General features: G+C 37.3%; 1 protein-coding gene across 2 annotated transcripts; it reads left to right on the top strand.

Annotated features, from left to right (window-relative positions):
* Positions 1-2624: 2624 nt before the first annotated feature.
* Positions 2625-6477, top strand: GCNT1 (glucosaminyl (N-acetyl) transferase 1). 2 transcript variants are annotated; one of them, XM_026866462.1, is made up of 2 exons: positions 2625-3470; positions 3865-6477. In XM_026866462.1, the coding sequence occupies exon 2, from the start codon at positions 4004-4006 to the stop codon at positions 5282-5284; it is 1281 nt and encodes a 426-aa protein (XP_026722263.1). In that variant the 5' UTR covers positions 2625-3470; positions 3865-4003; the 3' UTR covers positions 5285-6477. The 2 variants fall into 2 exon arrangements, with proteins under 2 accessions (XP_026722263.1, XP_026722264.1); XM_026866463.1 differs by having other exon boundaries at positions 2625-3503.
* The last annotated feature ends 2024 nt before the right edge of the window (positions 6478-8501 follow it).

Here is an 8501-nt window from a genome sequence, read left to right as displayed (position 1 = left end):
TATATTATATATTATATATTATATATTATATATTATATATTATATATTATATATTATATATTATATATTATATATTATATATTATATATTATATATACACCTCATCTCCCTCTACAGCTACCTGAAAGGAGGTTGCAGAGAGCTGGGGATGAGTCTCTTGAACAAAGTAACAAGTGACAGGACAAGAGGTAATGGCCTCAAGTTGTGCCAGGGAAGGTTTAGACTGGATATTAGGAAGCATTTCTTTCCAGAAGGGGTTGTTGGGCGTTGGAATGGGCTGCCCAGGGCAGTGTTGGAGTCCCCATCCCTGGAGGTGTTTAAGAGTTGGGTTGACATAGCGCTGAGGGATCTGGTGTAGTTGGGAACTGTCAGTGTTAGGTTAATGGTTGGACTGGATGATCTTCAAGGTCTTTTCCAACCTAGATGATTCTGTGTATACAACAGTGAAGAATAACTTTGGCAGGAAAGAGGGAAGCAGGTGGCTAACTCAGCCTTTGTACTAACTCCTCCAAATGTTTCCTCTTTTAATAACTGCTGCATCAGAAATACAGTCTCTCACTTGAGGAGGAGGCAGTAAAAGAAGGAAGTGGGTCAAGTACATAACTTCTGCAGCTGAACTTCAGTTGAGAGCAAGACCAAGGCTGCAGCATGTAGTCTTTTATCTGTGGCTGTACAAACTTCCCTCCTGCTCTACCACAGTGCAAAGTGCTGTCTTGGACACCGCATTTTCTAGTGTGCACACTAAAGCTACACAGAGCTTGAGAAAAAGATGTTAAAATCTTTACTGAATGCAGTCTGAAGCTATGTTTATGAGTATTCTAGACTTGTCAAACTTTATAAAACAAAACCCAGGTATATTATTAGAGGAAAGATACTGAGTCTTTCCTTATCTTTAAAAGGTCAGCTTTTGTGAAGAATGGGATATGATCAAGTTTTAGGACTTTTCTAAAAAGGAATTGCAAGCATAAACAATTTATTGTTAAGACTGTTTATAGGAATCAGCATGTCAGTGGGAGAAATTTGACTGTGGGGAAAAACCTTCACCTAAAGATAAGAGTAAGAGCCTTGTTAACATGTAAATGTTTGCAGATCTCTCATTTTGGTATAATGGAAATGCAAGGTCTGATTATTCTGAGCTCAAAACATAAGAAAAATTGTATCCAGCTGGGTATACAAGGCCTTTCTGAAAGAGATTCTTTACCCTGCTTTCAACTAACTTTTATTCTAAAACAGGAGCAGGAAAGACTTCTTAGCAGGCTTTATTGTTTGGAAATTGTAGAAGGGGAAGATCACAATGGTATCTTTCGGTTAAGGCTCTGCCTCCCTGCATTCTAAAGAATAGGGAGATGGTGGCCATCCTCTTGGAGTGTATGTTACTCCACAGTGCTAGTGCTCCTATAAAAAACTGAGAATAGAATAAAATAGTAGTGCTAACTCTCATCCTAAAGAAAGAAGGATTCCAGCTTCTGTCTTCTAACCTTCACAAATATAAGTGTATTCAAAGTACATTTTGAATTCTAGAAAAGTCTTAATTTCTAAGTTGGTAGACAGAAAACAGTAATTTAAGGATAACCAGTATTACAGTCTTCATCCTGTGGAAATATATACTTGATAGTGATTATGGAGATTATCACATAGCAAGTATCCTCCCTTTGTTAATTTTATATGTGATGGATATTATATTTATTGGAACAGATCTACTAGTAAAAAAAATAGGAGGACATCTAGTAAGCAAGCATGTTGTAAGTTATAAAGCATGTTAAAATTTGCCCTAAATAATGTCATAGTGTTTGATGCCACATTGCAAATTCAAAGTAGTGTGAAATTTCCCTTTTTAAATTTTAAAAATTTAAATTCCAAGTGTGAGATCTGATATTTAAAATGTACCTCTATATATTTTTCTGCTGTAATTGCACACTAGTTCAGTTGGCTACTGGCTACTTCAGGGTTAAAATTTTATTTCTTCCAGTTTGACTTCACTATACACCTAAACCAGACTTGGAACAAATGTCCTCCTCCCTAAGATAAATCAGAAATGCAGGATAAAATCATTACAGGTGTAACTCTGAAAATAAAGTATACTTTATAGTAAATAAGATGTTTATCTAATGCTGTTAGTCACAAATAGTTTGTGGTCTCTGCCTTGAATTCTGGTCTCTGATTTGAATTACAACATATTTGGTTACAGTACTTCCTTAAAATACTGCTGAACCTTATAGCTGTGCTAGACATTCATGCAGTGATGGCCCCCCCCCCCTACAACATGTGGAGTGGACCCAATGTGTAGTGCAACCAGTGGCAGCATTACTACCAAAAAACTGTGATGCCAGCCCTCAATTTCTCACATGCACCTATTCTGAGATTTGCAAGTAGCAGGTTAAAAGCCACAGTTTGAGAATGAAAATGATACTGGTGTACCTTAAAGAAAAGGGGGTGGGGGAGGGCCAGGGAGAATAAAATCTTATGCTGAACAGCCTACAGCACAATCCAGAAGTGAACACAGTGCACGCTTCTTTTTCTTAAACAAATCTTACCAGTTTTTTGGGGTAGCAGTTAACAGCTGTTCAGAAAGTTATTCAGAGGCACTAAATTTTTCTTAAAAGTAGTAAAAATGAAATAAGCTGTATATCTCTCAAATACTTACAATATGTCGTTAACATTTTAATTTACAGATTGGAATTTTAGAAGACATTCTCTATAAACTGTAATTTTTTTACAATTAGAGGTTGGTTTGAAATTCAGACCTGTGCTGAATTATTAGGCAATGAATTTGTGAGGACAAATGGCATTTGAGTGGCAATGTAGGTTGTTTTAGGATATTGCATTCTTGATCAGTTTACCTGCATGAGGTAGTATTTACAAGAAAAAGACAACCAGATCTGTAATCCAGTTCTAGACTGCCGTTTTCTCAACAGCTACAGCTATAGCAGCTACATAACTATGCAGTGATCCCTTCACAGAGTACTGAAATAGATAAAAGGTGCTTAAGGTAAAACAGGACTAACAAACCAAAAATATAGTGCCTGTGAAATAAAGATGCTAATAAGATTGGCATATTCTAACTCTTGTTGAAACTCAGCCTGGAAGCATATTTCCATATAAAAGCAACCGCTGAATGAAAAACAAGTGTGTTGAATAAGTGGTAACACAACACTGCTCTTGGATTTGTTCATTTGCAGTGACAACACAAATCAGCTTTAGAATCAGCTTTAGAGATAGGCCATAAGTATTGCTTCATAAGTAAACAGGTGCTTCAGTAATTCAGCAACAGCTGTTCTCACAACTTTGAAAGTTGAGGAGCTATGCTGTTTTAATTTCTCCCCTTCTCCTTAGCTCTTTTCTGATGATATTTCTAAGCTAACCTCCAGGATGTTGAAGAGACTATATCTCACAGAAAAACCATGAAAGGCTTCAGAGACTGCTTTCCCAGTGAAAAGATAAAAGTGTGTCTAGCATCCAGGAAGTGAGAGGTAAGTTATAAGGAAACCCATGTCAACGCTGAAGTGAGTATAAAACATTCTTGTCAAACTCTGAACCATGAATTAACATCAAATACTTGTTTCTCAGTAATGTATCTGGTTTACCGGCTTTAATTCTGTCAGAGGTAGTTGAATCAGCTCTGTTTTCTTACTGAACTTTGGTTTGTAGTCTTAGTACTATGGAAATAGCATCTCATGAAAACTGACTCCCCCAATCTTTTTCTAAAACTAATTTTAGTCATTAATTTCTAATTTGCAACAGAGTATTTTTGACTGAAGCAGTCACCTTTTTACTGTCCCTAAATAACAATGTCATTACTAAAATATACCTTTTTAGAGAAACCTCTTAGTCTTTGAATGACAGTCATATTTCATTTTATTTTAGGATTTTTCCTTCCATGTCCCTGACAAAACTCACCGAATTCCTGAGAAACACGGACTGTTTTTTTCTGAAGTTGTTGAAGCTGATATGAGCAGAGTGGAGTGCATTTTTTTTAGTCCTGAAAAGCTACCTGTCATTTGAAATGCTGAAGAGGAAATTACGATTTTGCCACAACTCACGCTTCAGGCTTTTCTTGGGTCTAACTCTTATTTTAGTAATTGTTTCGGTTTTGAAAGTTAACCAAAAACAAGACTTCTTAAATCGGAGACACCTAGAGCTGACAAAAGAAGATCCTATTGGCAATGTTAACTGCACCAAGATTATAGAGGGGGATATAGAAGAGATTGAAAAGGTAAAGCTTGAGACATTGTCAGTGTCATTTAAGAAACGCCCCAGACTAACAACAACTGATTATATTAACATGACAGCAGACTGTGCCTCCTTCACCAAGACTAGGAAATACATTATGGAACCTCTCAGCAATGAAGAAGCAGAATTTCCAATTGCTTACTCAATAGTGGTTTATCACAAAATTGAAATGCTTGATAGACTCCTAAGATCAATCTACGCCCCTCAGAATTTTTACTGCATTCATGTTGACAAAAAGTCTCCAGAATCTTTTTTTGCTGCTGTGCAGGGCATAGTCTCATGTTTCGATAACGTCTTTATTTCCAGCCAGTTAGAGAGTGTTGTATATGCTTCATGGAGCCGGGTGCAGGCAGATATTAACTGCATGAAAGATCTCTACAGAAGAAGTTCAAACTGGAAATATCTAATAAACCTCTGTGGCATGGACTTTCCTATAAAGACCAACCAGGAAATGGTAGAGAAATTAAAAGCCCTTAAAGGCGAAAACAGCTTGGAAACAGAAAAAATGCCCGTTTATAAAGAAGTAAGGTGGAAAAAACACCATGAGGTTATTGATGGTAAAATAAAGAACATGGGCATAGACAAACAACTACCACCTCTCAGTACTCCAATTTTTTCTGGTAGTGCCTATTTTGTAGTAAGCAGAAGATTTGTAGAATATGTATTAGAAAGCAACAAAATACTTAAGTTTATTGAGTGGGCAAAAGACACTTACAGCCCAGATGAGTACCTGTGGGCAACAATTCAGAGAATTCCTGAAGTTCCAGGTGCAGTTTCTTCTAGTGACAAGTATGATGTTTCTGACATGAATGCACTGGCCAGGTTTGTCAAGTGGCAGTACTTTGAAGGTGACATGTCCAAAGGTGCACCCTACCCGCCATGCAGTGGAGTTCATGTTCGCTCTGTCTGTGTTTTTGGGGTAGGAGACCTGAACTGGATGCTACGAAACCACCACTTCTTTGCTAATAAGTTTGACATTGATGTTGACCCTTTTGCAGTGAAATGTCTGGAAGAGTATTTGCGACACAAAGCTTTGTATCTGCAAAAGAACTGAAATACTGCATATTTGTGTTAACAAAATATAGGTACATATAGTATACAGATATGTACTCTTTTTTTTAAGATGTAACACCAGTCATGGTGATGTTGATGATGTGTAATGGTTCTCAACATTTTAGCATTGTGATGATGATGCCCTCCCTGCCTTGTTTATGGACAAGGGGGAGAGAAGACAGCTCTCAAGTGAAGATGGGGATGCCTTGTGTGACACACTGAAGCTTGGAACTTTGGGTGCAAAATTGAAGACAGCAATTTTTCAAGGCCAACTATTTGGAATATTTATTATCTAAAAAGTGGAATGGACTTCCTTTGGCTAAATTATTTGTTTTAAGGCTTGGAAAATGCATGTTGTTCATGGTTATTCCTCTTTTTTTTTTTTTCCCCATGAATATAATGCTAGCTGGAAGGAAAAGATAAGGGGGGTCAGGGGTCGGTGGAGGGAGGAAAGAAGCAGCTGGACTGCACAGACTTCCTACAGAGTACTGAAAGATCTCAGGAAAATAACATTAGAAATGATCTGAAAACTCTACAAAAGGGAATTTACCAAAGCCAGCTGTCATCATTTAACTTAAATCTGACTGCTGTAGTTCTGTAATACGTAATTCTTAATCCTCCTGAATATTTCATCTTCAGCATGGAGTATTAAGGACTTGTGTTTAAATTTTTGTAGCCAAATCTTGGTTTTGTACTCTTAAACCCCTCTGATAATGTGATATAAAGTTTATACACTAGTTTGTAATTATGTCTTCTCAGGGAAACTTCAGTTTTGTGCCTGATGAGGGTTAGACTTGTAATGTTACACTTTTTACTGTATCAGAAGTCTTGCTTTTGGATCCAAAATGACTCAAGTTTCTCAAAAACTTGAGAGAACTGCAGTAGTGTCTAAATGTCACTGATGGAACTGATGGTTTCTGCTTTCTGTCAAGCTGCTCAATTTGCATTCCAGATTCGTTTAACATTGAGTATGCAAAAATAAAGTTATTTTTCTAAATGATATCACCTCTTCCTACAATTAAAGTCCTTCTAAAAGCACCACCAAAAAGTCCTAATGATGAAGTCCTAAAGTGTTTTTACTGTAGGTTGCCATACCCATCTGAAGCTGCAGCTAAGTCCTACCCTTCCTTCATATGTTCATGTGTCTATGCTTGTTTAGGTTTAGCTGGTGCAGCTGACTTTTATTTATTTGCTTTTTTTTTGTAGAAGAGAAAGGAGGAAATCTGGATGAGTTTTGTTCCAGGTTAGGTCTCTGCTTGGTTTAGCTGCTGCAATGTGACACAGAAGCATGGTGATGAGAGAACAGGACACTGAAGGATGATACTATTTCTTTCCATATCAAGTCAGGTTTGTCATGCATGGTTACTGTCAGGTGTCTCATGTTACTCCTGAGGTGACAGAAGAATTTATTACAGGCACTAGCAAATGGCAAAACAGACTACATTTTTTGTTTCTTGAACTGTTGCTGTGATGGCAGTATGTGTTTCTTACAAAGGTAGTTTTGAAGTTTCTCTAAGGTGTGCCCCAGTACTTAGACATTAACATAATGAACTGCTTACTCTTGATCACGCAAACAGCTAGAAGGGCAAGCAATTTAGGCTGAAGTAGAGCCTGTTCTTGCCAACCCCCTAACACATGAAAACCCACATGAAACCTGTTTAGAGAGTATTCAGAGGCTCTTCTATGATGCATAAACAGGGAATTAAAGCCTGTGAACTGAGGCAGTGAAGGGAAATACCATGTCTTCCCCACCCTTTGGCTTTTTTGGTGATAAATTAACAGTAACCCGCATCTGGCAGGCAAGGCCTCCAGGTGCCTTAGAAAGCAGACCTAAAAAGGCAATACCCTTAAGTTATGTTCTTAATTCCATTTCAAGACACTCAACTTTTTCCAGATATTCTTACTCGGTTTTCAAGAATATAAACTTAGTGGATTTATCAAGTTATTTTCCTCATACGTATCCTGAGTTTTTCTATTTTATAATGGAAATGTGTCAGTTTCTTACTCTTTGCATACAAATAACAGTTGGGGGGGCATGTTCTCTTTTTTTTTTTCCCCCCTCTTTTCTAGGTCAGCCACTAACCTCATACAGATCCTTTGCATTATGGTATCACTTGCTTTGCTTTACATTTCAGTATCTTCAGACAGGGAAATATTTTGCTCGGAGCCCTCATTTAAACTCTGTGGCTCTGAAACTGAGCTTTGCTTTTGGGGTCTTAACATGGTTGGCTTCTAGGATTTACCAGTGTTCATTTTAGTTTGTCCTCTATAGCTGTAATAGAACTTGATAAGAAAAAGTTAAGAACACAACTAACATATTTAAAAATACATTGTTGCCCCCCCATAACCTGAGGTGTGTAGGGAAAAAAGATTATATAGAAAAAATTGAGCTAGGAAAAACACATCATGATAGGCCCTGAGCAGATGACACCTGTTAAAATCCATGTTACATACTCCCAAGACAGAATGTTGGAACTTCCTCTGGCAGATACTGGTCTAACTATACCTTTTAAAAATAATTTGCTTTGTATTTGGGAACGTAGGCATACTGGGAGATCTAGTGACATACAAGTAATGGTCTCCTGTTCTGTACTATGAAATCATACTAATCTCACCTATCTTCCTTTCTTCCCTTTTTTCTTTTTTTCTTTTTTTTTCTTTCCCCAGGGACTTAACCCTGCCTTAATTCTCTTAATTCAAACAAGCAGTATTTCAGAAATCCTTTAGCAGAAGATGTTTACTTACTAAATTCTCCACTAACTTTAATGGCATTAGCTTGTCTACATCAAAATTCTTTATCTCTCTTCCTTTCAACCAACTTGCCTTTGCTACATGTGGGGGTAGGGAGCAGAAATGGTTGTATAGCTTCAAAGTATATTCTACTAACTGGTGTGTGATAGGGAAAGTGAAAGCTGTGGTTTAGAATCAACAGTTACTGGTGAGTCTTTAGTGCATATTGGCACCAGCTGAACTGCATTAGTGATTCTGGAAAGGGATTTCCCAGTGTTGATGTGAAATGAGTTTATTATGGAAAACATACCGGAAGAGTGCACATCACCTGTCTGTAAGTAATGCTTTTAATCCCACTTAATGTCAGAATGATGTTAATTAAGTGTTGCTTGCACCAGGCAGTTAAAACTTAATTACCTTTTTGAACCACTAGATTATTAGGATGATGTTGTAATACCTTGTCTACAAGCAGCAGTTGAAATGATGTC

Source organism: Athene cunicularia, assembly GCF_003259725.1.
Source record: "Athene cunicularia isolate RWA chromosome Z unlocalized genomic scaffold, athCun1 chrZ_part2, whole genome shotgun sequence".
Lineage (NCBI taxonomy): Eukaryota > Metazoa > Chordata > Aves > Strigiformes > Strigidae > Athene > Athene cunicularia.
Note: the sequence above shows the minus strand (reverse complement) of the source record. Positions and strands in the feature narration are given on the sequence as shown.

Coding starts and splice junctions, on each gene's coding strand:
- GCNT1 (XM_026866462.1), top strand. CDS start 4,004: ATGCTGAAGAGGAAATTACGATTTTGCCACAACTCACGCTTCAGGCTT.